Genomic DNA, 27,629 nt, shown 5'->3' with positions numbered 1-27,629 from the left:
AGACTGAAAAGTATATGTGGCTGCTACGTACACCATCTGCAGCATGATTCGCTTGCATCGTCACTTGTCCAGGATTTGACATTTCACGACTTCATGGTGAAATACTGAAGTGTAAATCTTAGGCTCAGCAATATGAATATAATTAATTCAACAAACTGGGAATACACGTAGTGAGTCAGACAGCCGTGATCTCTGTTCTCATGTGCCTCTTCTGATTCTTATTGTGAATAAAGATAATATTTGCCTGTAGGAGAAATTACTCCACATTTTTGGGAGTTAAATGCGATTTACTTTTTAGCCTCATGTTTTATAAACCTTTAAGTTAAAAAACATAGTCTGAAAAACCACTAACTAAAATATATGCTCTTATCAAGGAATCCAGGGCAGTTTGCCTGGACATGTAGAATTGTTCTTATACAGGGAATCAATCGTTCCAGAGGTTTGTATTGTTTTGGACTTGCTTTTTCTTTCTATCCCCTGTATCCACCGAAGGACCATGGTGTAGGAACTTGACGGATCACGCTTCCTTAAGGCAGGGAGTCCCTTGGTGTTTTAATGCTCCAAACACAGCCTCGTTTCACATTAGGAAATCTTATTGTGCAAGCCCCGGTTGGTCAGGGGGAATGGGTTCTCTCGGCTTTCTGGTTTTGGCTTCGCTTTGATATCAGACCTAGCAAGGTCAGAGCAGGATGAGATAGCTAAGAAACAATTCCTCAGAACTCAGAGACCACCCGTCTCTAAGAGGACCCGTGGGAAAATGAAGGTGAACATCAGCTGCTCAAAGAAGCCGTGTTCTCCGTGACAGCCGTGGCAGGAGAGAGGGCGGTGCTGTAGATGATTATCATGATGCACTCTTAGCTACGACGCAGGCCGCTTGGTGCCGGGTGGATCTGGGGGCTGTGTTATTTCAGGGCTCCACTGTATTATGAAATATTTCCAGGCCTCATTCATTTTTGCATACTTATTAGAGATCCAAGGCCACTAGTGTTGCAGATTATTATATCTCTGGTCTAAAGGGAATTATAGTTGAGACTTCTTGAATTTTCCTTGACAAAAAAGGACTAAAGCAGAAATGTAGTTATATAAAGCTGTAAGCTGTGCATTTAAGGTACTCTTAAGGTAAGCGGAAATATACGGCACAGACATCTTTCTTTCTTCACCATAAATCTTCCACTAATCCCATCATTAATGTCTTCTGTGCCATCTGCTGCTATGGTCTCACAGACACCCTCATGCTCATTTACGGGCATGCGCTTGTGCTTTCTCCTTCTCCGTCTTATTAACTGTGGATCAAGAAGGCTTGGGGAGAGAAAGGGCATAGCCACCACACCTCATACCAATCCAAACCGCCTTCGTGTTTAGCACTAAATTGCTTCTTATTTTACACATGTAGTCTCACCACAGGGGATAATAATTGCTTGATACAATGGACAAGGACCACATTTTAGTAGAGGAGGGATTCTGATTTTTACTCTTATAGGTAGAATGATTTTCTAGGCCTCTGTGCCCAGCATCTGATGCAAGAGATGGATGGAAATGATAAATGAATCTTGACATTTCTGGCAAATACGTAAGGGGGAAAAAAGTGAGTTTAAGGAGAATGTCATCCTTAACATGGATTCCTTGTTAATAAATAAAACACGAGTCTAGTATTTTGCTGAATTTTTATAAGTACATGAAACGAAAGGTTTTCATTTGCTTTGTGATGGTGTCAAGCAACTGTTTTCTGTTTAATTGTTCTGTTGTTGCTGTTATAGCTCAAAGCATTCAGTAAACCAGGGTTCCAAGGTGAATGTATAGATTTTACCAAAGAAATTTCGGATTTGACTTCATTATTCACGCCATGTTCTTTTAAAGTTCTTCGGGGTTGGTAAGTATACTTATGGAATGATTTCTGCTGTTGTTTACATCACTAAATTTCTTGTAAATTTACAGAGATTTAACTTTATTTTTTGCGTATACAGTGAAATAAACATATTTAATCATTAGTCAACTGCTAATTTGCCTATATGATCTATCTTTGCCCAGCTTGTATTACAAGCTACTGTGAAATAGAATGCTGATTAGCCAACTTTGGGAGCATTTTGGTGGGTTTTTTTTTCTCATTGTTATCTTAGATTATTTCCTAAATATTTTGAATGTTTATATTGTGTGTTTACTGTGTAGTATAATAGAATGCTATAAAAATTAGCATTTTTGTCCAGATAAGACATATTACTCCTAAATTTAAAAAAAAAATTAAAAACTTTTTGTTTGTTTAAAGTATTCGTTGTCCCCATTTCACAGATGAGGATCCCTGATTCAGAGTTAGTTTCCCAAGATCACACACCAAATGTCAGACCCAGGATTGTTGGGCTGTTTTTTTTGTTTTTTTTTTATTCTGTATTCTTCCAACTGTGGCAACGTACTGGACCTTTCTCACATGTATATGAGACTGTATGTGATTCTCAATTTATATTCTAACATATATTCTATGTATCATTTTTTACTGTGGTATAATATGTATAACATGAAATTTATCATTTTAGCCACTTTTAAGTGTATGTATCTTTACAGTGGCATCTCTGTATGTCAAGTATCTACCTAATAACTCATCGAAGTCTCTTTTCTCCCTTCAAAATATCTTGGATTCATCCGTTCTCCTCCGTTTCTCTTGAACCGGTAGAGACAGGGGTCCCATCTTCCACTTGAGGAATTTCAGCCCCCTAATGAGCCACACTCCAGTGTCATCTTTTTGGTTTTTAATTAATTAATTAATTAATTAATTAATTTTTTGGCTGCGTTGGGTCATGGTTGCTGCATGTGGGCTTTACTCTAGTTGTGGCAAGCGGGGGCTACTCTTTGTTGCAGTGTGTGTGCTTCTCATTGCGGTGGCTTCTCTTGTTGCAGAGCACAGGCTCTAGGCACGCAGGCTTCAGTAGTTGTGGCACACGGACTTCAGTAGTTGTGGCTCAGGGGCTCTAGAGCGCAGGCTCAGTAGTTGGGGCGCACGGGCTTAGTTGCTCCGCAGCATGTGGGATCTTCCCAGACCAGGGCTCGAAACCGTGTCCCCTGAATTGTCAGGCAGATTCTTAACCACTGCATCACCAGGGAAGTCCCCCAGTGTCGTCTTACTTCCAGTGTTTACCACAAACCAATCATAGCCCAGTTATTTGTCCCAAAATCCAGCTTAATATTTTACTACTCTTCTTTAAATCCCAGTCACTCTCTAATACCAGTCAGATCAAGTTCAAACTCTTCCTTTTCCAGGATTTACCATCAATGAGTCTCATTTTCCATATGCATGCTCCATTCTATCCTTGTACTATCCTCCTTTCCTCCTGTCTTCGGGCATTTCCTTGGCTATGTGTTTTCCTCCTTACCCTCTGTACCAGGGGTCAGCAAACTTTTTCTGCAGAGGGCCAGGTAGTAGATATTTTCAGTTTTGTGGGCCATACAGGCTCTGTCCCAGCCACTCAGCACTGCCACTGTAGCACCAAAGCAGCCACAGGCAATACATAAACGAATGAGCATTGCTGTGTTCCAGTGAAACTCTGTTCATGGATGTTGAGATTTGAATTGTATATAATATTCACATATCACAAAATCTTCTTTTAATTTTTTAAAACCGTTTAAAAATGCAAAAACCAGTCTTAGCTTGTGAGCTGTTGGAAAACTGGCTATGGGGTGGATTTGGCCTACATGCTGTAGTTTGCTAACCCCCGCTCTGTATCAAAGGTGGTAGGTTTCAGGTAAATCTAGCAGATGTCATTTGGTTGGCCTAAACACTATGTTTAAAAAGTTTTTTGTATCAATACTTAAGTTTAGGATATTTTTTCAGAAGAACCTGTTTTTCACCTTCTCTTTAAAAATCAGAAGATTTGGAAACTCTGGGGAAACATTCACCTTTGGTGATAATTAGCTGGTGTTGAGTAGAGGCATATGTGCTCCCCAGTGTACCATAGGATATATTGCCAATTTTTTTTCATCTGGTACACTACTCATTTATATTACCTGCCTGACCTCCTGCAGGTACGTAAGTTCGTGAACCCTGCTTAATACTAACCTGCATATATGTTTTTAAGGTTCAGTCCATCCTCATTCCCTCTGTTAACCTTCTTCATTAACCCTAAATCAAACAGTCTTTTCCCTTTCTGATTTCCTATAACTCTTACTACTTTGAACCTCTCTGCATCTGTTACTGTTTTTATACTTACTTCCAAGAAGGATATGAAAGTTTTACAATGTGAAAACACATAAAGTAGGACACGGTTAGTTAAATAGATTATCTGCAACTCTTTAGTGAGAAATATGTATATCAAGGGCCTGAAATAGTCTTGTTCCTAGTATTTGACTCTTGAGTTTTCTTCTCTAAGAAAAAAGAAAGTATTTTGCAAGATATAGTTTAAATTTTCTGGTAAAAGGAAGCACTGGAGTTTTTTTTGTTTTTTGGAGGGAAATGTTTTTGTCCTAGACACTGAAGTCTAGGACAAATTAGTCGTATGTGTTGCTTCATGTAGGAAATGTATATGTTATTTACTTATAAATAAATATACATGTAATTTATACATAGTGTACACATATTTTTCAGTGTAATGTGTGTGTGTGTATATATATATATATATATAATTTATATATACAGTTGTCCCTTGATATCTGTGAGGGATTGTTTCCAGGAGTCCCCACATATACCGAAGTCCGTGGATGCTCAAGTCCCTTATATAAAGTGGCTTACTACAGTCGTGCCTCTGTATCTGCAGGTAGGAAACCTGTCGATAAAGGGGGCCAACTACATACAAAATGTACATCTTATTTATATATTTTATTTAGATTTATGTGTAATTTATTAAACTATAGTTTTAATAAAAGAATACAGGAAGCATGGTGATTGTTTAAGTACCGGCAATGCTTCAGAGATGAGGATTGGAGCCCAGTTCACCACTAGGTAATCTTAAGCAAATTGGACCATCTCTCTGCACCCCAGTGTCCTCCTCTGTAAATGTGGGCTAATAACAGTACTTAGCTCAAAGGATTCTTATAAGGACTAAATAAATAATGCACGTAAGGGCTTAGCTGCATGCCCAACACATTGAAAAACCTTTCGGAAATATTGGCTATAAAATGCTTATTACGTAGGAGACATGGCAGTAAATTTTGTCACAGAGCATTTCTGTGGTTATCTAAAGTTAACCTCGTATAGCTAGAGCACAGTTCTGGTGATCTTAAAATATAGAGCTAGAACTTAAACACACCAAAGCTGAAGTAATAACAGTCAATTCATTTCTCCCCTGTGCCCCTTCTTTCCAAAATGGCATGTCTTAACCAAGCTTTTGATGAGTGCTATATTGAAGATAATTTGCTATGGAAGATTCTAAAGGGTTCATTTCTTTTTAAAAATCTCTCCGCTAGCTATCAGCTATGCAGGTGACAGGTTTTAAATACTGTTGTGTGATTTTAGGAGTCTAGCTTCTAACTCAACCTAGACTGAAAGCAAACTCATCATTAAATAAGGATACAAATTTTTGTTTTTCTCAAAAAGAATTTCTAATCTGTTAAAGTACTTAATAATTACTATAATTTGATCCCAGGTTTTTATACTTGAAAGCACTGAATGAAGTTAATGTCTTTAGCTTACAGCAGATGTTTTATTTCAAATTTATTTAATAGTTGGGGGAATCTTGGGCAAATCACCTTACTTTTCTACCTCACTTGTTTCTGCCTCATAAAGTAATGAGTACGCAGTGAAATAATGCATGCAGAGTACCTAGTCTGGCACATGGTTAGCAGTCAATAGGTGATAGTAGTAGCTTTTTTTTTTTTTCCAAACTGACTCTGGGTATTTGCTGCTGACCAGCACCAGGAGTTTTATGTCCTACTCCTACCCTGACTCCCACTGCATGATGATGAGTCAAACTGCCAACTGATGCACTTTGACTGAATGTTTCACTGCTTGTTTTTTCAGCTGGCTCCTGTATTACCAAGAGGACATTTCTAATCATCAGTGTGTGTTAGAAGAAGGGCTGTATGCTGACCTTACTTCCTGTGGCTGCCCGACATCTAGAGTCAAATCCCTCAAGCCCATTGACTATGTAAGTACTTCGCTGATGCATATTTATAAGACTTTTTCTCGTCCAGTTTAATTACCATGAATGACAACATGAAGTTGGAAGAAATAATACAGGGCAAAATATAAAAATTTAAGTAACTTGCTTGAAGATTGTAAAATTGAGATTCACTCATGAAATCCAACTAATGAAAGATTGATTTTTTTTTTTTTTTTTTGCCGCACCGTGCAGCTTGTGGGATCTTAGTTCCCTGACCAGGGATTGAACCCTGGCCCTCGGCAGTGAAAGCACTGAGTCCTAACCACTGGACCACCAGGGAATTCCCAAGATTGATAGTTTTCTTCTCTCTTTGTTTTTTTTTGATCAGAATGCAAAATTTAGGAAGTAGAGTAATATAGCCCTGAGCTTAAATGAATACTTTAATGACTTTGGGTGACATTGACAAAGTTACTTAGTTTCCTCATCTATAAAAGATAGTAGTACTTTGTAAGGCCACTGGGATACTAAATGTGATGGTGCTTGTAAAATGCCTAGCACATGGTGAGCACTCAATAAGTATTAGCTATTAGTATCATGGCTGTATTTGGTAGAGCTGCTTAATAAAAATAATAACCTGATCATTTTATTATTCTGCTAGATAAGTCACATGACAGCTTGTCTGCTACTTAGGTTTGCAATGTTACTTGAAGTCATGGAACACCGTTGGTATTGATTTCAAACCTTGTTTTGGGGGAACTAGGGCTTTCCTGCCTAGAGTGTGCAGACTTATCTGGGTCACCTTGGAGGCTTACATTTATAGAGTAAGTAATTTCTCCTTCCTATCATAGTTACTCAGAATTTTAAGTGTGAGAAAAACAGGATAACTATTCTGGGACATTCATTCCAGGTTCCTAGTTAGTGGTGTCTTTGCAGAGGAAGTAGTAAGGATCTGGAATATTTTCAAGATGTCTAGTTATGATGATTCCCTAGGAGCATTTGGTCAAAGCTGAGATTTACACAATGATGACTAGAAGCCCTACATGGTGACAGGAGTGACTCAGTCAGATCTTTCAACCAGAGCTGACTCCAGGAGTGATGATCATACTCAGGATCTTCGATCCCAACCTCAGCAATGTAGTCTTTTTTTTTTTTTTTTTTTTAAAGACTTATTATTTATTTATTTATTTTTAATTTTTTAAATTTTTGGCTGCATCAGGTCTTAGTTGCGGCAGGCAGGCTCTTTGTTGTGGCACACAGGCTTCTCTCTAGTTGTGGCATGGAGGCTCTAGAGCTCATGGGCTCTGTAGTTTGCGGCACGTGGGCTCTCTAGTTGAGGCGCATGAGCTCAGTAGTTGTGGCTCATGGGCTTAGTTGCCCCGCGGCATGTGGGATCTTAGTTCCCTGACTAGGCATCGAACCCGTGTCCCCTGCATTGTAAGGCGGATTCTTTACCACTGGACCACCAGTGAAGTCCCAGCAATGTAGTCTTATTTCAAGGCATTCCTGGAGAGAGTATTCTTGGTATCAGGGTAAGAATAGAGTCTTGGCTGAGGAACAAGAATAAAAATAGAGCCTCGGTCTCTCTTAGTGGCCTTTAGACACCAACTTGGAAAGACTAAGTGGCTACTGATGCTTCCTGTCTATTGGAGGAAAACTGGATTTAAAAAAAAAAAAAAAAAGAATGTGTTTTGGTCCGTCTCTCCAAGTATTGATAAGGCTGAAAAAGGCATGGGAAAGTAGTCTGCATTTACTGGGAAGGGAACTTTTTAGCAATTTTTAGTGGTCAAACTAGCAGACAGATACTTAGATGCTCCAAATGAATGGTATTACTATTTTTGTTTGAGGAGTTACTTTTCTTCCACATTCATGAAGTCAAAAATAAATAATTAAAATTAGGAGTAAAAATACAGACAGAGAAAAGAAACATCTCTACGTAAGTTGAACTGTGCAGTTGCATGTCCCTGGTTTGGTCCTGTGGAATCCAGGCAGTGTAGATAAAGGTGCCTCTTGGAAAGGATTTGAGAGCTATAGCCTTTTCACTTCAAGAACTGATTAAAGAGTGTATTCAGTTTATGTAAGGAGAGCATATAAGTTTTCTTAATGCCTTTACCAGGTATGTTTTGAATCTTTGAAAGGTCTTTGTTGAAGCCGTGTTTAGATAGTAGGTTTGGTGGTGAAATGGAAGGAATATGAGGTGAGGTTGGGCATCCCAGTAAAGATCTGCAAACTGGCCAGGAAGCAGCCTCAACAGGTAACATTTCCTTGGTGAAGTCAACCATGCTTCACCCTGGTGGCCCTGAAACCCTGAGTTGATCAGACCTAGGAGATTGATAGGTAAACCAGAAGGCCAAGCTGGTAATTTGTAGTAGGTGGATTCTAGTGACTAGAATACTTGAGAATTCTGTCCTGGGCATTTTTCTGCCTCTCTGGAAGAACCCAGGAAATGAAATTAGTCATCAGACATTTTAAGATTTGGATAAAATTAGGTAGATGTCTTGAGTAGTTTACCTAGGCTAATATTCCCCACAAAAGAGACTCCCCCACCCCACCTCCCCAGTTGTTTGCATTCTCCAGATTCTGTATCTCCTTTCCTTGGAAAATTCTAGACACACTATCCTGTATCTATCCTGCTTCTCTGATTACTTTCACAGCCCCTGTCCCCCTACTGTGTTCCTACTTAGAAATTGATATGCCTTTTTCTATAGATTGGTTAATACTACTGCCTATGCCACAATCCAGTGTGATTCTGGATTCATTGTGGGAAATGTTACGTCCAGTTGAGTTAACTTTACATATATATGAGCTAAATTTTTGATTTTTGCTTTTATTAGTTAAAACTGCAGAATTATGAGGGTGTTGCTTGTAGTTGGCATTCCCAGACATGCTGTGACTTTTAGTGCTAAAGTGTCATAATGGTATAATATTGAGGAATCCTAACACTTCATCTTCATACAAGATCAGTATGTCTTGCAAATGACAGTTTGCTCCAGGCTGAATTCTATCTGTGCAGACATATGTTACATTCTAGAGGTCCATGGATGCATAATTTGCAGTCATTTTACAGTGAAAGGAGCTGCGAGCATAGTTTACAGTTCTGCTTTTCACTAGTGTGACCTTGTACAAGTCACCTAGTTTACTTTGACCTCAGTTAACTCATCTGTAAAGAAACTGTTAGAACAGGTATTTTTACATCTTTGACAGCCTCCACTTCAACAGAATAAGTATCCTGGGCATATTTCTAATTGGACATGAAAAGCAATGTGTCCAGTCTTAGGCCTCACGTGGTCTGAGGGAATAAGATGGTATGTTAGCTTTCAATAAGGTTATGCCATATAACAGTCCCCAAAACAGTTGGTGAGGGGCTAGAGGTGGGTGGGGAACATTAAGTAAAATGTTTTTTAAGCATTGGTCTAGTAGTGTGTGGGGTAACCTGCTTTTGTTGCATTTCCATGGGAGCAGCAATCTTCTCATTACTTCTTTAGTGTCTCCATGGTCGCTTGGCATGGAAGTTGGCCTCCTTTGAAGTATAATCCAATCCTGGTAGCTATAAGCGGGCAAAGCAAAAGAAACATTGTAACAAGAGGTTGTAGAAAAAGTTCAAATGAAATTTATGACTGTGATGACATAAATGATCTTAAAAGGTAGAATAAGAATTGGCGAGACAATAATTCATTCTGTGCAAGAGTAATGAATAAGGGAGGGGTACAGCTATAAATAGAAGGTGACTGTAAATCCAGCCACAGATGAAAGGAAGCAATGACTTTATAAAGTGTAGAGGAGTTTGGTTACTATTAAATTTTCAGATGAACTCATATATAGTTAATAGCAGTAACTACTGTGTACATTTTGAACATGAAGGCCAACAAAAACCTACAGTAAACATCATACTTCCAAGTGAGATATCTGAAGCATTTCCTTTTAAATTCAGGCAGAAGACAATGGTCTCTACTATCACCACTTCTATTCAACATTATTTTGGAGTCCTAGGCACTTTAATAAGATTAAAACCAAAAAAGTTATAAAGGAAGAAGCAAAATTGTCAAGAATATCCACAGACAAGTTATTAGGATTAATATGAAATCTTTAAAAGTTGCCAATTACAAGATAAATAGCAATTAAAATATAGGATACTTAGAAATAAATCTAACATAATGCAAGTAAGTTCTTTATGAGGAAAATTGTAAAAACTTTCTTGAAGGACATAAAAGATGGAGAGAGATTTTATAGATGAAAAGACTCAATATTGTAAATATTTTAGTCTTCCCCAAATTAATAAAATTTCAGGCAGAATGCTTATAGAATCGTTTGTCTTTTGCAGGGGTGGTGGTAAAACATGACGAGCTCCTTCTAAAATTAATTTGGCAAAGATAGGGGTTCAAAATAGCCAAGATTATTTTTAAGAACAATAGGCAGGATCACTTGTCCTACCAAATATAGATATTGCATTATTCATCAGTAATAATTAAGATAGTGAGTGCAAGGAGAGACCAATAGAAGAGTGGGATAGGAGAGCATAGAAACTGACCTACGTGAATAATGGAATTTGGAAGGTGACAGAAATAGCATTTCAGTGGGGCTATTACGAAAGACGGTTGGCCCTTTACATGGAAAAAGATACCATTTGAATCTTGCTTTATTCCAAACACCAAAAATAAACTCCAGATGGATTAATGGCAACCTAAATGTGAAAAACAAACCTGAATGAAATGTACAGTGCTGGGCATATAGTTAGTAATTACGTAATATCTTTGTAAGGTGACAGATGACAACTCGACTTCACGGTGATTGTTTTGAAATGTATAGAAATATTGAACCACTATATTGTGCACCAGGAACTAACATGGTGTTGTAGGTCAATTATACTTCAAAAACAAACAGACAAACAGACTCATAGAAAGAGAGGTCAAAAAGAAAAAGAGGTCAGATTTGTGGTTATCGGGGAGTGGGGGGTGGCGGAGGGGGAATTGTATGGCAGTTAGTCAAAAGATACAGACTTCTAGTTATAAGATAAATCAATACTAAAGATGTAATTTGTAATATGATAAATAGAATTAACACTGCTGTATGTTATATATGAAAGTTGTTAGGAAAGTAAATCCTAAGAGTTCTCATCACAAGGAAAAACAATTTTCTCCAATTTCATTTTGTATCTATATGAGATGACGAGTGCTCACTAAACTTACTGTGGTCCTCCTTTCACAGTGTATGTAGGTCAAATCATTGTGCTGTACACCTTAAACCTGTACAGTGCTGTATGTCAATTATGTCTCAGTAAAACTGGAAGAAAAAAACAGAAGAAAATATGGAAAACTATGCTAATGATATTGGAGTAGGATGGATTTAAACGCAAAACATACAAATCAGTAGTAAAAGGCAAGTGTATGCGTTTCCTGTTGCTGCTGTAACAAGTTACCACAAATTTAGTGCTGAAAACAACAGAAATGATCCTACAGTTCTGGAGGTGAGAAGTCTAAAATAGGTCTTACTGGGGTAAAACTATGGGGTCGGCAAGACTGCATACCTTCTGGGAGACACTAGGGGCGAATCTGTTTCTTTACCTTTTCCAGCTTCTAGAGGTCCCCAGCATTCCTTGGCTCATGGCCATCTTCCATCTTCAAAGTTTATCACTTCAACTTCTGTTCTCTATCCTCTGTCTCTGACCCTCTTATAAGGACCTATGTGATTATATTAGTTCTATCTGGATAATCCAGACAGATATCCCCATCTCTAGATTCTTAACTCTTAATCACATTTGCAAAGTCCCTTCCACTATATCAGGTAACATATTCATAGGTTCCAGGATTAGGATGTAGACCTCTTTTTGGATGGTGGTGGGGGAACAATAATTATTGAGCCTACCACAGCAAGCCACAGACTGGAGAATATATTTTCAGCCCTTATAAGCTACAAAGGTTTAATGTATAGAATATAAAAAGAACTCTTTCAAATCAATTGAAATTTTAAAAATCAGCAGAGACTATGAATAGCCAGTTCATAAATGTGAGAAAATGGCTAAGGACATACAAAGGATGTTAAACCTCACTAGTGATCCAGTAAATGCAAATTATGAATAAAATAGTAATTAGGTAGCATTACCTTACTTTAGATACAAACATTGGAAGATCTGACAATACCAAAGTTTAGTTTAGTGGCAGAGAAGTGGGATCATTCATACAAAGCTAGTGGAAGGAGTATCAGTTGCTATGAGGGAAAAATAAGGATGTTTGTTGCAGCATTGATGGATGAAACAAACTACAGTACAGCACAATCATAAAAGGAAATATAATATATTAAGTGAGGTTCATGTGTTACTAGTTCATGTGTTACTAAGGATGTTACAGAAGGGTATATTTCTGTGAAATTTAAAAACAAAGGATGTATAAAGATTCACAACTTCAGCATAGTGGTTACTTCTAGGGAGGGAGGGAAATTAAAATTCATCTCTACATGTTATGTTTTTACTTGTTTATACAATTTGATATAAATATAGTAAAATTCAAATGTATTACTTCTGGGTGCTGGATACATGATCATCTAGATATTATTTATTCTTTTTGAAATGTATTATAACTTTTTTTTTAAAGGAAGAAGACCAGTTAGAAAGGTAGGCCTGTGATGAAACTGATTTTCTAAGCCAAGTGAAAGAGGCTTTTATGAGGGGCATTATAGTTCACTGGAGAAGAGTTTAGCTTGAGAGTCTGACAGACCATTGCTTGTTAGCTGAGTGACCCTGGGCATGTTTCTGACCACTCTATGCCTCAACTTTCTCATCGAATAAAATGAGGATTAAATGAGCTAGTGCATGTGAAGCCTTTAGCACATGAAAACACTCAATAATATTATAATAGCTCATCCACAAGAATTAATATTTGTTGTGCAACATTAAGATTTGATAAGACTGAAAGTATTTATGTGATTTTGTTTTAAATGGGCCAAATTTAGAAGATTCTGGATTAGAGTCTCATTAGAGATTTATGAGCCTTCTATTAAATTTTCATCACTGCAGATACCTTTTTGCCAGCACACTGTGTGGTATTTCTCTGGATTGGAATGGTATTTGAGGTGCACATTATGGTTACTTTCCTTGAATTCAGTCTAGTTGTTCTTAGTTTTTTAGCCATGGTTCACTTGGCAAAGATTAGGGTGAAGTGATATTGTTGGGCTGTACAGATATGGCTGTTCTTAGTGGCTGTTTGCTAGATATTTTTAAAATAAAATAACATGTTATATTTAGAGTCTAACCAACTAACATCATCCTGAGGTAATATCAACACCTTTTCCATACAAGCAGTGATTTGAAACTCAAAGAACTATACAGTGCTAATGTACAAGTCTTTATGGTTTTTTGTGGGGGTTTTTTTGCATGTAAATAAATGAGCATGTTTATTGCCCAAAGGGAAAGAGCCAGGAAAAAGTGGAAGGTGGAAATGTCAGAGACAGATGATACGGGGCAAAAGAATTCCCCTGGACTTGGCAACTGGAAATAGCTGGAAGAGTAAAGATCTGGTTAAGGCAGATAAGGATGTAAAGTGCTGAAAAGCAGTAGAGATGATAGCTAACTTTGTTACTCTGACAGATGAGGCTGCAAAGCCCTTTGGAGATCAGAACGTGAAGGGCTTTGTATACCATGAAAGGAAGTTTTGGACACTTCCTGTTAGAGATCAGAGCTCAAGAGCTTCCTTCCATCTCAGCGTTTGAACTTAAGTATCCCAGGCACTTGGCAAATTATCTGGCATGCAAGAAAAATTCAGAAATGTTTGCAAAATTGAATAATTTCTTCTTCTAAGCAATGAGAAGTAAGGCAAAATTTTATCAGATGCTTTGTTTTTAGTATTAATAGTCAATAAATAAACTGTCCAAGTAATTTTCACCTCTGTTCTCACTTCCAGAATGGCCTCTTTTTCTCCAGTAAATGTGGTCTTTGAACGGATGTTCCCTTTCATTATGTTTTTGTCAGAGGTCTCTCTCCCACCCCTGCCAACTCCCCCCTTTTAGTCTAACACAGACTCTAACTAGAGATATTCTGTGTGATTACACAAACCATGCTTCTAGGACCCCAACATATTTCCATTTCAAACATCTTTTGACTATGTGCTTTCAAGTTATAGTTTATGTACTTCCTGGAGTGAAAGATTGAAGTCTTGGTCTCATGTTGACACTGAGCTAACCAATATAATTCAATATTTGCTTCGTCTTTAAAATTAGGAAAAGACCATTTGACAGACTTCATTCCACCTCAAAGACTTGCTATATGGATAAAAAAATAATGAAAAAATGTATAAAGTACATATATTCTCTTTACCATCTTGCAAACTCATGCAATTGATGATTAGGGAAACTAATTCACCCCCATTGTTAAATACTATTCAAGCTCATATTCAAGTCTGTATAGTTTTAATAAATGTCAAAAATTAGTAGTTAGATTTAAACATTTTATCCAATATATATTGAAGATGTGTTGATATAAATGTAATCCTTCTAGCAGAGTACCTGTACCCAGGTCTCAGAGCTTCAAAATTTAGATGGTGGACACACTTGTTAAGTTGATGGGATGGGTAAGAATGGGATCATAGATACTACCCAGATGAGCAAGATGAAGTCAACTGCTTCAGATAATGTTACACATGCCAATCAAAAATATTCTACATGATAAAATTACTTAGAACATTTTAAAACTATAGTGGAAGGGTTAAGAACACAGCCTCTGAGGCCATTCTGTCTAGTTTCAAATGCCAGCTCTTTTATTTACTGTATGTGACCTGTGCCTTCATTCTTCATCTGTAAAGTGGGGATAATAATGGTACCCATGTCAAAGGAAAGTTGCATGGATTAAAAGAGTGAATACAGTTCTACACTTCCTAACATGAATGTATTTTGGGATTTGGAATATTTCCCATTTTAAACAGTAATATGGTTCATAGATAGCATATAAGACAATAACTCCAGAAAGGTTCTGGGCAACACCCCATAATTGAACACATTTCTGTTGCTGTAGCAAAATATAATCATGACTACACAAGTTGGATAAATATTATAAATAGTTTTCTACTTATTCAGATCAGATTTTGTTGCCAAAAGAATTAGGTTAAAAAAAAATGGGATATATATATATATGTATATACACACACATGTATACATACACATATATATGTATATATATACACCTATATATACATATATATGTACATACACACATGTATATATACATGTATATATCCATCCATCCATCCATCCATTCACAATCCCTTCTATATAGTTTGTGTGTGTGTGTATGTATATATGATTCCCAGCACATATTGTGTCATGTATGTTAGTTATTACTATTATTGTCATTTAAAATATTACTTTAGTTGATGGAGTGATAAGTTTTCTTTTCATTTATACAGTTTAAGTATTCTTTTCCCTTCTTAGCCACATCCTCCTTTTAGAAGCTGTATCCTCTTTGCATGGCTTAGACTTCACCCAGCAGGAATGTCCTGTTCCTGCTGACACCTAAGAAGAGCCTGTGGCCCCAAATGGTTGGCTGTCTTCTAAGTTAGCATGGACTGAGGCCAAGACATTTGTAGAGCTCAAACTGTAATTAAGTTCTGGTGGTTTCTATTGTCCTTGGAAAGATCAGATTACTCTGTCATCTTCAGTTTTAAAGACTGTTAGTAGTTTATATATACTCTTCCTACTTTCATATTTGGAAAATGTATCAGAAAAATAAGATTTTAACATAGTTCTTCAGTGCTCTTTATTTCTGAATGATTGCCTTCCTAATCTTCCTAACCTTTAGGTACATTTATAAGTCGAGTACATTTATAAATTTAAGTACAGTTGACCATTGAACAACACAGGGGTTTAGGGGTGCTAACCTCCCCCTCTCCACCCCCTTATAGGCAGTGGAAAATCTACGTACTGCTATTTCTGCCTCTAAACAAAGGAACTGATAAATGTCTCACCCAAGGGCAGGAAGGTGAAACAATTTGGATAGCATCAGGACTCAAACCCAGTTCTTTTGATTCCATATATTGTGATCTCTAATGAACACAAACTTTCCCCATCGCTTATTTAATTTAAAGAACTGTAAAATGAAAATACAGATACTAAATTTATTGGAAAAAAATCCATGTTCAAGTGGATCTGCACAGTTCAAACGCATGTTGTTCAAGGATCAACTGTGTATTTATAAATTAAGACCATTTAAGTAAAAATAATTTAAATAGAGAAAAGTCAAGTTAAATATATATATCAAACCTCTAAAGAGGGAATGACTTTAAGCTTAGAAACAATAGATGTTCGCAAATGAAAAGTTTGATAGATGGGACCACATGATGATATCTCGTTGTTGTTAATGGAAAAGAGGGAGGTTTGTCCATGCCTGTTAGTCATATTTCCTCCTTGGTTAATGCTGTTGGTTTGTGTTCTTTGCCCATTTATGTATTGGGTCTCTTAGAGGATCCTTACTGATTTATGTAAACTCATAAAAATATCCTCAGTCATTTTCTGCAATTTTTTTCTAAATCTTCCTGCATCATCATTTTTAAAACAATTTTTGAGATCCCCTCCATCAGATTTTGCATTGTTATCGTAAGATAAATTTCTAGGTATAGAATTGCTAGATTGTCTTTGAAATGGGGAGTGAATTTGATGCAATTTGAGTGATAATGGTAGTCTTTTAAAAAATGCCTTTGAAAGAAAGAAAATAAAATAAAAAACGCCTTTGTGGACATTTCCACCAAAGGAAGATGAAAAATGTACACAGGACCTGTTTTCTTAGAATATCACTTAGCACTTAGATTATATCCTCACATAAGATTTTAAGTTTTCCCTGTGGAATATGAAACAGTTACCTCATGTCAGCGTTAAATGCCTGTGATGTAAGTGCCACTCTTAGCACAGCAAACTCCTTACTGAGGAGAGAGTTGCTGACGGCTGATCATGAGCCCAGCCCATGCTCCTTGCCTGTCTGCCCTTCCTCGCTAATTAGTAACTCAACAAGTAGAGGTGAGCTGAAATGCTTTTTCGTTAGCTGAAGGGTGAGAATGTTGGGAAAAGTCCAGCAATAAAGTCAGGGGCTTATCTGTGGATTTTGACTGTCCATTAATTTTCGGTCACCGGTTTTAGTGGGTAATTTAGAGCCTGCTATTGGCTGCATTTCTAAACTACTGCTGTTCTGGACCCTCCTATAAGGACATTTCTTCTATAAATTGTTGGGATGCTTCCAGTTTTTATTTTGCAGATTGCAGAAGAGAAGCCTGATCTTGTCTTCAGTCACTCAGGGAGTCAGTGACTTGCGATGAATTTCCATTCCTGACCCAGTTTATGTTGTTTACTGAAGGAAAAGCAGTGCTCCCGGGCAGCTTTTTTATGCTTAGCTTACTGTCTCACTGCACACAGTGACGCTTACCTTCTTTTTTTTTTTTTTTTTTTAAACTTTGGGTTTATTTATTTATTTATTTATTTTTGGCTGTGTTGGGTCTTCGTTTCTGTGCTAGGGCTTTCTCTAGTTGCGGCGAGCGGGGGCCACTCTTCATCGCGGTGCGCGGGCCTCTCACTATCGCGGCCTCTCTTGTTGCGGGGCACAAGCTCCAGACGCGCAGGCTCAGTAGTTGTGGCTCACGGGCCCAGTTGCCCCGCGGCATGTGGGATCTTCCCAGACCAGGGCTCGAACCCGTGTCCCCTGCATTGGCAGGCAGATTCTCAACCACTGCGCCACCAGGGAAGCCCACGCTTACCTTCTTTTCCAGCATCCTCTAACCCCTCAATCTGCACTATCTGATACCATAGCACTAGCCACATGTAGTTTTTTTAATTAAAATTAAATAAAACAAATTCACTTTGGTCACACGAGCCACATTTCAAATGCTCAATGGCCACGTATGGCTAGTAGCTACCATACTGAAGATACAGGTATACAATATTGCTATCACTGCAGGAAGTTCCACTGGACAGTGCTTCACACCTTCCGTGATCCACAGGCAACCTTTGCCACATAACATAAAGAGAAAATTACAACACGTTTTACCTATTTTAGAAACCTGGAAATTTCTCGGTATCCTTTCTCTGTCTTTCCTTGAATTTCAGAGGAAGCATAGTTCATCCTTTTCAAAGCGATCCTTTTCCTCATGGACTGATTCCAGTCAGGGGTTCTGAACTGATGGGACAGTGGATTGGACCTCCGCCTTCTTCCCTAGAACCACCCCTCTTGTCTTGCGTCATTCAGATTCTTCCCACTATGCCGCCACCTTCCACCGTGCCTGCCACGTGGACCAGCCGCCGATTTCCCTCCTCTTTACCAAACTTCTCTAAAAAATAGCCTGTATGCCCTGTCTACAATCTCTTCCCGCTTATTCCTCAGCCCTTGCAGCCTAGATTCTGCCCCTCATCTGCATGTGGCTCAGTGAGCTCTCTCATTGGTTACCAGCTGCCCCCTGATCGCCAAACCCAAGCAGCCTCGTCGCAGTCACCCTCTTCCTCGACATTACAAAAGTATTTGATGCTGTGGCCAGCTCTTCCTTATAATTTTCTTTCTCCTTTACTTCTGTGATATGTCCTCTTTTGGCTCCTCTCTCCTACTTCATTCTTCAGTCACCTCCACAGGCCTGCCTTTCATCACCACCCCCTTCGTTTGTCAGCACAGTTCTGTCCTCCTGTCATTTCCGTTTTCTTACCCATAACTGGCTCCAGTTATTACCCAGATTCTGAGAGTTCCCAAATTATCATCCCTACATTCGATCTTCTCCCTTCTCCCAGATCAGAAGGTCCAGTGTTCATTGGACATTTCTGTTAGGATTATCCTGCCTCTATCTCAACCTTCAAACCTCCAGTTCTCAATATAAGTTCTTAGCTGCGGGGCATATATCCTCTCCAGATTTTCTTATATATGACAAATTAGTGTTGACTCTTGAACAACATGGGGGTTAGGGGTGCCGACCCTCCGCACAGTTGAAAATCGGCGTGTGCCTTTACTGGTGGCCCTCCATTTCCATGGTTCCACATCCAAGGATTCAACCAACCTCAGACTGTGTAGTACGTATTTATTGAAAAAAATCCCTGTACAAGTGGATCCGTGCACTTCAAACCCTTGTTGTTCACGGGTCGACTGTGTACCATCGTGCCCCCAGCCACACTCTCGCACATGTTTTTTCTCACTTTCTCATTCCATCTGTTTGTCTCACTTGGTCTCTCTCATCACTGCGATAGTTTTTCTGGCCATCCCTTATTCGCCAATCCTAACCTTCCAACCCCCCCCACCCGGCTCCTGTTTTAGGTCTGACTCTTCTTCTTTGGCCTGGAGGATTCTTCCCCTGTACTGATACTTGCATTCTTTCTTTTCTTCACTCATGTTGTTGCCAGATAAGTTTTCTGAAGTCCATTTAAAGAAAAATATATGCAAACACATTTACATGCAAACATAGGCATAATAATTACCAGTTTAAATTTTTGAATAAATATTTCCATGGTTCAAAAATCAAAAAGTACCAAAAGGCATGCAGTGAAAACCTTTGCTCCCACTTGTTCTTTTTATCTTCTCAGATCCTAGTTTCCTGACAGACACATTCGCCATGGAGTAGTTTTCTATTGATTTTTTTAGAAAAATTTTAATGTGTATAAAGCACATGTTATATATATGTGTGTGTGTGTACATAAATTTTCCCTTCTCTACACAAATGGCAGCATAAGAAATATGCTCTTCTGCACTACTCTTAACTTTGTCTTTGCCACTAAAGAACATATCTTAGAGATCTTTCATAACAATCTCATTCTTTTGTACAGCTGTATAGAATTCCTCCATAATTTACTTAACCCGTGCCCACTTGATGGACGTTTAAGTCATTCTCCATCCTTTGCTATTCCAAACACTGCTGCCAGGAATAATGCTTTGATAAGTCATTTTGCTCTTATGGAAGTATATCTGCAGGTCACTTGTGAGAGCTGGTTGCTGGACTGTTTATTTACTGTTCTCTGAACGTCCACAGTCTCTGCCCCCAGTGCTCTGCTTCTCATGTACCAACTTACACATAGTTCAGCCCCTTCCTACTCCTCTGCCCAAAAGCCTTCAAGGACTCCCTGTTGGCAATAAATCTGTCTCTGCCCTGTCAGTGTAAAAGAGAAGCAGGCAACTCAATACACAGTAGCAAACAGCGGGAGCGCTCGGCACTGTTTCTTGTTGGACTCTGTGTTCTAGCTACATAGGTCTACCTGCTGTTTCCCTAACATGGCCCGTGCGTGTCTGTCTCCCATCTTTGCACAGAGTGCCTTCCCTTTATTCTCCATAGGCCTCTCCAGATCCATGGCATCTTTTGAGACTGAGCTCCTACACTACCATGTCTGTGAAGCTTCCTTGATTCCTGCACCCTTCTGCTAAAAAGAGTCTGGGCTTCCCCTGGGTACTTTCATAGGGCATATCCTTCTCTGCCCTGGATTACATTCCAATATCTGTGCAATTCTCCTAGTTTAGCTTCTAGTTAGTAATGCCCCAAACATAAGGATGGTGACTTGTTTTGATTTCTCATCCCCCAAAAGTTGCCTAACATGGTGTCTTGTATATACCAATGAATGAGAAAGAGCAAAGTTGATTCTATTCTTGTCTGACATGAGGGTTGGGGGAATACTTAAGAGCCTAGAGCCAAGAAGTCTTGTATTCTCAGTGACTGCTCCTGTGACCTCCTGGGAAATGAGAGTGCTGTTCCATTCTGTGTTTATTCTATGGCCAGCTAAAAGCATTGGCAGGACCAAAAATGCGGTCTGTATTACAGCACAACCAGACCTTAATATGTAATTGGAACCAGGTCTCCATTTTTATTATGACAGCAAGACTCCTTTTTTAAAATTTCAATTTTAATTTACAAAAAAATTGAATAAAAATTATTTATGGAATCTAGTCTCACCACTGCCACTTTGACTGTAAGGCCATTAGAGGGTAGAGCAGTAAACTGCATATGAAACAGTGGATCCAGGGTACCCTACGTTCTAACTGGGATGTCACTGAGGTGTGGCCACTGTGTATGGTGATGTTTTCTCTTTTCTGTGCTGTTAGGTTTTTGAAGAACCCTCCATTAGCCTTTTTGCTCTGGAACATTGTGAGGGGAGAGAGTTACATCTAGAAGAGGCTGTGAACTCTGTTCTGAACAAGGACCTGCACTTCTACACCCAGTCTGTGTGGGTAAAAAGTGGCCTGTAAGTATGGGACAAGGGCTTGGCCTGCTTCAGTCACTCTTGTAGGACAGAGTTGCGCAGTTGCTTTTTATTCCCCCACTGCTGCTGTTGCTTGGTCTGATGGTACTCTTACTCCTTCTTTTCTCTCTCCATGTAATAATAGTAGTTTCTCTCAAATAAGAGAAGACAGTGGACTGTGTCCAGTATGTAGTAGCAGGCAGTGGTCTGGGAGAAGAGCCCGCTGGGAGAGAAGGGCTGCCATGTGTTCAGAACATGTGTCCTAGAGAAGGTGGACCAGATGACCGTAACAATTTGAGCCCACTTTCCTTTCAGAAGAAACCTAATTAAACCAGCAACTTTGACTGGTTGAGACCATTGCCTGCTTATGACAAGTGACTAAAACTAATAGGGTTTTTTTGTATTTTGATTTGACATCTTGTTTATTCTAGAGCTGTTTGCTCCAAAGAAGGTATTTTCAGGCTGGATGTCCCGGCTGACCCAGCCCACCTACCAGCGTTGCTGTTCATTCAGGATGTCAGTCAGGGTGGATCCAGGTCTTGTGGGGCCTGCACTTTTACAATCTGGGGAGATGACTCTAAGAAAAGAAATGAAAAATGTTGGGTACATAAATTAGGTATGAACTTGCAGATTTATTCAGAACAGAAATGGTAAGTGGCCTGCAAGGGAGGGGCCCTGAAGTTGAAGCTCTAATGCTTCCTAGAAAATCTACATCTCAGGCCATTTCTGAGAGTGGCTGTCAGCCTGCCCCTCCTCCTGTACCTTTGGTGTTTAGGTACCAAAAGTCATCTGAAAGAACACACATTGCTCTCAATGATTAATGTAAAGATGCCTATTTTTATGTCTTATGACTTTGAAATTGTGTGATAATCAACTCTCCTTGTTAAACTATCTGGGGATAATGAAAGACAAAGCTGAGACTATAAGTTGATTTGAAAACTGAGTTAACTATTATAATAAGTGGTTTCTGTATCATTCACATGTACAGCAGTTTAAACTTTCTTCTGCAAAGCATTTCACATGGTTTGATGTTTATTAAACATAAATTGATTTACTCTCTCTAAGCATAATAATGCCTATATTATATTCCAGTATATCATTTACCACTTAACTAACTCTGAACTGAATTCTATATCCCTGTGATATAGGACTTTCACAGCATTTTTTTTAATAATAAATTTATTTATTTTATTTATTTATTTTTGGCTGCGTGTGGGGTCTTCAGTGTTGTGTGCGGGCTTTTTCTAGTTGTGGCGAGCGGGGGCCAGTCTTCCTCGCGGTGCACGTGCTTCTCATTGTGGTAGCTTCTCTTGTTGCGGAGCATGGGCTCTCGGCGTGCAGGCTCAGTAGTTGTGGGATCTTCCTGGACCAGGGATCGAACCCGTGTCCCCTGCATTGGCAGGCGGATTCTTAACCACTGCACCACCAGGGAAGTCCCTCACAGCATTTTTATACATTTCTTTTCTTTACATTTCTAAGTGGAACTGATAGTTATTGACTCACTTCTGGAAATTTCTCACGAGCTTATTTCACTCTTTTGTAGAAAACTGGTGCCATTTTACCTTAACATTCTTATTGCTTCTCTTTAGTTTATTATGTACCTCCTCTCACTGTTCTGGATTCTCTAAAAGAGAATTGGTACATGGAGTAAGGACTAGTGAAGGCTGTCTGAAGGTTTTCCTAGGCTACAGATGGCTCCCAGAATACCACTTAATGCACAGCCAGCTGCCCTCAGTGACAAGTTTTGTCTTGTTCTGTTTAATCTCTGTATTATGCCACATCTCTGATCTGTGGTGGTAATGGGGGCCAAGTTAATGCTTTTCAACTGTGAAATTCATTAGATTAATATATAATGAGGTATAGTTTTTTGAACCCTTGCCTAGGTTTTATAACTGAGACATCCCTGCCTGTCTAAAAAGAATCTGCAAAGCTGGAGAGGTGGCTCAGCCTCTCCATGGTCATGCTGTCCTGACTCTGCACCAATCTGATGGTTTAGATTGTGTTGGCAAGAAGGGGTAGAGGGAAGGTCATATGTCTCGTTCATCCATTCGTAATTTGGCCAAGCCTGATCTTGGCTGTGGAGAGCAGGGGGCTTTGTCTGAACCAAGCAAGGCAGCCACCTCGTCTTCATGCATACTTTCTGAAAGCACCATATGCCATGACCTGGAGTCCTGCTGAGAATTTCAGATCCTCTTGGCGGTCCCGGCTTATTCTCCTTAGCTTGACAACCACCTCAAGCAGGGCTCAGCAAACCTTTTCAGTAGGGGCCAGGTGGTCTTTTCAGTTTGTTGGCTATCCTGCCTCTGTCACAAGCATTTAACCTGCCATTGTGGTGCTGAAGCAGCCAAGGCCAATCCGGAAAGGAATGGGCGTGGCTGTGTGCCACTGAATGAGTCTCCAGGCTCCAGACACTCACCTTGAGGCCCTGCACACTTTAACACACTTTAACTTGGCCCGATTTGAAGGCCCCTGGGGTCCTGAGAAGTATTTGCAAAGGAGCTAGACCTTGAAGTAAGAGTTCAGACCAGATTTCTGTGGATAGTTTTAAGTAGCCCTTGCTGGGAGTTGTTGTGGAAGGAGGTGTGTCTGCAGAGGTCACTGGAGCTGTCCAGAGAGGCTGTGAAGGACGTGGGACAGTGAGCCTAAGAGTGGAGAGGAAACAGGTGGTTTTTAACTGGGTAATTAGGGAGGAATTATGGTCTATCTCTGAACGTTAAAATGTTAGGGAAAAAACTTGGTATTATCGAAGAAACAAAGAATTCTAAAGCTGGAGGGAACCTTGTTTTGGAAGTAAGAAAACCAGATTCCTGATGAATCTAAATCTTCTAAGCCGCAGTCCAGTGGGCTTTCTCCTAGTCCTCCCTGCTTTTTCCGTTAAAATATACAATTACACAATGTTTTTTCTTAAAAACAGTCTACAAACCTGGAGGTTTTAAAGAAGGAACCCTATATGGTATAGTAAGAGGTATTTTTGTTAAGAGATTGCTTTCTGTTTTAAGCACCCCATTTTTTTTCTTTCCTGTTCTCATATAGGTGGATAGCTTATGAAGGACCCAATTTCTTAGGAAGACAAATCCTACTCAAGCCTAATGAGATCCCGAATTGGACAGCATTCAGTGGATGGAAAACAATTGGTTCCCTCCGTCCTATGAAGCAGGTAAGGAGAAGAGAACCATACGATCCAAAATAGCTGCTCCATTTGTTAGTAGGAATGTCAAAAACGACAGCATCTGAACTATGGACCATTTAATTTAGTTTGCCATTTTTGTTATGGGAGGATCTGATTAGGATAGGGATTTTATAGATTTTAACTAATTCATAAAATTGTACCTAAGGTCAGCATTGGGTTTTAGCTTTGAGTCCAGAGTCTTATTGACCTTGTTGTCTTTTCATGGGAAAATAAGTATCATAAGCTCTGTGGCAAGCAGTGGAAAGAAGAATGAACTCTGAGAGTGCACTAGTTTTACTTCCTAAGTACTTGGCTTTTTCCCCCCACTTACGTAATACTCAGGATGGATCCTGGCAATTTAATTAACATAGTATTTATTGCACACCTACTGCTTGTCAGTCTTCTATTCAAAAGCTTCCCACTGCACTTTGGATATAGTCTAATCTCTTCAACGTGTCCTGTGTGATCTGGCTCCCCCTGGCTTCTCCAGCCTCATCTCTCATCATCTCCCACTCACACGCATGGCTGTCACATACACCAGTGCACAGAGTGTTTTCCCACGCTTAACACAGGCTCTGCCCTCTGTCTAGAAGTTTCTTCCCTCATTCTTTGCCTAGCTAGTTCTTACTTCTCCTTCTAAGTTCATCTGTAGTGTCAGGTCCTCCAGGAAGCCTCTTTCACTCTCTCCCTAAATCCAAATTACATCCTTAAAGACCTGGTTCTTTTTCTACAAGACACTGCCTGCAGTTTGTAATGACATAGTTGTTGTTGGATTGGGCACTTTCTCACTCTACTACAAGCCCCATGAAGGCAGGGGCTGTGCATATTTTGCTTATTACTCTACCCTGTCACAATGTCTGGCACATTGTAGGAACTCAGGGACTATTTGTTTAATGAAGGAATGAATGTATAAATGGATAAGTGAATGTTTGACATTATGCAGAAAAATTATGGAAGATATATAAGGGTAGACATGATTTTGGCCTTCTTGGAGCTTACATTTTTGTTGGGTAAAAAACATGTCCAACTCAAAGCAGTAATATAAACTGCAAAATGGGGAGGGGCCAAGATGGCAGACTAGAAAGACCCTGAGCTCACCTCCTCTCACAAGCACACCAAAATCACAACGATCTGCAGAACAACCATCGATGGAAAAGACTGGAACCTACCAGAAAAGATATTCTATAACTAAAGACATATAGAAGGAACCACAACGAGTAGGAGGGACAGACTTGCAATATAATCAAATCACATACCCCTGAGTGGGTGACCCAAAACCTGGAGAATAATTATATCGCAGAGGTTCTCCCAAAGGAGTGAGGGTTCTGAGCCCTACACTGGGCTCACCAGCCTGGGGGTCCTGCACCAGGAAGATGATCCCCCAGAGCATTTGGCTTTGAAGGCCAGTGGGGCTTAATTTCGGGAGCCCCACAGGACGGGGGGAAATAGAGGTGTCACTCTTAAACGGTGCAAACAAAATCTCATACACGATGCCCAGGGCAAAAGCAGTAATTTGATAAGAACCTGGGCCAGACCTACCTGCTGGTCTTGGAGAGCCTCTCAAAGAGGTAGGTGGCAAACGGATCAGTGAGCTGGAAGACAGAGTAGTGGAAATCACTGACGCTAAACAAAAGAAGAAAAGAGAAAAGAAATGAGGACAGTATAAGAGCCCTCTGGTACAACATCAAGCACGCTAATATTTACATTGTAGGGGTCCCAGAAGGATAAGAGCAGGAGAAAGGGCCTGAGAAAATATTTGAGACATCATAGCTGAAAACTTCCCTAACCTGGAGAAAGAAACAGTCACTCTAGTCCAGGAAGCACAGAGAGTCCAATACAGGATTAACCCAAAGAGGAACATACCAAGACACATTGTAATTAAAATGACAAAAATTAAGGATAAAGAGAGAATATTAAAAGCAATGAGGGAAAAGCAACAAATAACATACAAGGGAACTCCCATAAAGCTGTCAGCTGATTTTTCAGCAGAAACTCTGCAGGCCAGAAGGAAGTGGCATGATATATTTAAAGTGATGAAAGGGAAAAACCTACAAGCAAGTATACTCCACCCATCAAGGTTCTTGTTCATATTTGATGGCGAAATCAAAATCTCTACAGACAAGCAAAAGCTAAAAGAGTTCAGCACAACCAAACCAGCTTTACAACAAATGTTAGAGGAACTTCTCTAGGCAAAAAAGAAAAGGCCACAACAAGAAACAAGAAAATTATGAAATGAAAAAGCTCACCGGTAAAGGCAAACAAGCAGTAAAGGTAGGAAATCATCCATACACAAAGCTAGTAGGGAGGTTAAAAAGCAAAAGTAAAATCATCTATATCCACAATAAGCAGTTAAGGGATACACAAAACAATTAGGTGTAAAACATGACATCAAAAACAGTAATCATAAGGGGAGGAGAGTACAAATAGAGGCTCGTTAAAATGCATTTGAGATTAAGAGATCAGCAACTTAAAACAATCATTTATATATATAGACTGCTATATAAATACCTAATGGTAACCATAAACCAAAAATCTACAACAGGTATACACACAAAAAGGAAAAAGGAATCCAAACATAACACTAAAGATAGTCATCAAATCACATTAGAAGAGAACAAAAGAAGAAAAACGGGGAGAAAAGGGCCTACAAAAACAAATCCAAAACAGTTAACAAAATGGCAGTAAGAACATACATATCGATAATTACCTTAAATGTAAACAGACTAAATGCTCCAACCTAAAGACACAGAGTGGCTGAATGGATACAAAAACAAGACCTGTATATATGCTGTCTCCAAGAGACTCACTTTAGATCTAGAGACGCATACAGACCAAAAGTGAGGGTTTGGAAAAAGGTATTCCATGCAAGTGGAGATCAAAAGAAAGCCAGAGTAGCAATACTTACATTAGACAAAATAAGACTTTAAAATACTGTTACAAGAGACAAAGGACACTATATAATGATCAATGACAAAGAAGGACACTATATAATGATCAAGGGATCAATCCAAGAAGATGACATAACAATTGTAAATATATATGCACCCAACATAGGAGCACCTCAATATATGAGGTAAATATTAACAAACATAAAACGAGAAATTGACAGTAACACAATAACAGTAGGGGACTTTAATACCCTATTCACATCAATGGACAGATCATCCAGACAGAAAATCAATAAGGAAACACTGACCTTAAGTGACACATTAGACCAAATAGATTTAATTGATATATAGAGAGTATTCCATCCAAAAGCAGCAAAATACACATTC

The 27,629-nt window shown here is 39.1% G+C and overlaps 1 protein-coding gene across 4 annotated transcripts in view; it reads left to right on the top strand.

Moving 5' to 3' along the window:
* Window positions 1-27,629, top strand: part of CRYBG3 (crystallin beta-gamma domain containing 3) — a 112,041-nt gene that overhangs the window by 72,928 nt on the left and 11,484 nt on the right. For all 4 annotated transcript variants that reach the window (XR_005019656.1, XM_036849907.1, XM_036849909.1 and 1 more), the window contains 4 exons: window positions 1,758-1,870; window positions 5,942-6,068; window positions 21,049-21,188; window positions 24,219-24,342. Coding sequence is in view for 3 of the 4 variants with exons in the window: in XM_036849907.1 (XP_036705802.1) it covers window positions 1,758-1,870; window positions 5,942-6,068; window positions 21,049-21,188; window positions 24,219-24,342 (504 nt within the window). In the remaining variant the exon portion in view is untranslated. The remainder of the gene's footprint in view (window positions 1-1,757; window positions 1,871-5,941; window positions 6,069-21,048; window positions 21,189-24,218; window positions 24,343-27,629) is intronic.

This window comes from Balaenoptera musculus, chromosome 4 (genome assembly GCF_009873245.2).
Source record: "Balaenoptera musculus isolate JJ_BM4_2016_0621 chromosome 4, mBalMus1.pri.v3, whole genome shotgun sequence".
Taxonomy (NCBI): Eukaryota; Metazoa; Chordata; class Mammalia; order Artiodactyla; family Balaenopteridae; genus Balaenoptera; species Balaenoptera musculus.
This window is presented reverse-complemented; position numbering and strand designations above follow the sequence as displayed.